The 888-nt window shown below is 55.7% G+C and overlaps 1 protein-coding gene across 4 annotated transcripts in view; it reads left to right on the forward strand.

Moving 5' to 3' along the window:
- ATP2B4 (ATPase plasma membrane Ca2+ transporting 4) overlaps window positions 1-888 on the forward strand; it is a 42,864-nt gene that overhangs the window by 33,407 nt on the left and 8,569 nt on the right. For all 4 annotated transcript variants that reach the window (XM_042013722.1, XM_042013723.1, XM_042013724.1 and 1 more), the window contains exon 11: window positions 349-590. In XM_042013722.1, the coding sequence (XP_041869656.1) occupies window positions 349-590 (242 nt within the window). The remainder of the gene's footprint in view (window positions 1-348; window positions 591-888) is intronic.

The raw sequence follows: 888 nt of genomic DNA on the forward strand, positions 1-888 counted from the left end.
TTGTCGTTGTTCTCGTTCTCGTTGTTGTTCTCGTTGTCGTTGTTGTTGTCGTTGTTGTCGTTCTCGTTGTTCTCGTTGTTGTTCTCGTTGTTGTCGTTGTTCTCGTCGTTGTTCTCGTTGTTGTTCTCGTTGTTCTCGTTGTTGTTCTCGTTGTTCTTGTTGTTGTTCTCGTTGTTGTTGTTGTTGTCGTTGTTCTCGTTGTTCTCGTTCTCGTCGTTGTTGTCGTTGTTGTCGTTGTTCTCGTCGTTGTTCTCGTCGTTGTTCTCGTCGTTGTTGTCGTTGTTGTTCTCGTTGCTGCCCATCCTGCTCCACGCCCAGTTTGGCATCGCTCTCCCGTCCTTTTTCCAGCCACCGGAGAAGGAAGGGGGGCTGCCCCGGCAGGTGGGCAACAAGACCGAGTGTGCCCTGCTGGGCTTCGTGCTGGACCTCAAGCAGGACTACCAGGCCGTGCGCAACGAGGTGCCCGAGGAGAAGCTCTACAAGGTCTACACCTTCAACTCCGTGCGCAAGTCCATGAGCACCGTGCTGAGGAGCAGCGGCGGCGGCTTCCGCATGTACAGCAAGGGAGCCTCCGAGATCATCCTCCGCAAGTAAATCCTCCTCCTGCTCCCCATCCCGCGGCATTGACGGGCTCCGGCTGCCCCACGGGGCAAGGGTGGATGTGGGGAGGTGCTGAGGGGTTTTTGGGTGGGTTTGGGGAAGCTGGAGGGGGCTGTGGAAGGGGGATGTCCAGGTGGAGTGACAGGAATGTGCTGGGTGGTTTTTTTGGGAAAGCTGGAAGGAACTGTGGAATGGGAATGCCGCCCTTTTTGGGGGTGGGGTGCCAGGAATGTGCTGAGTATTTTTTGGGTGGGTTTGGTGAAGCTGGAGGGAGCTGTGGAAAAGGGA

The sequence above is a fragment of the Corvus kubaryi genome, unplaced genomic scaffold (assembly GCF_017639235.1).
Source record: "Corvus kubaryi isolate FWS band 111438036 unplaced genomic scaffold, C.kubaryi_AGA036_p1.0 split1-37355, whole genome shotgun sequence".
Taxonomy (NCBI): Eukaryota; Metazoa; Chordata; class Aves; order Passeriformes; family Corvidae; genus Corvus; species Corvus kubaryi.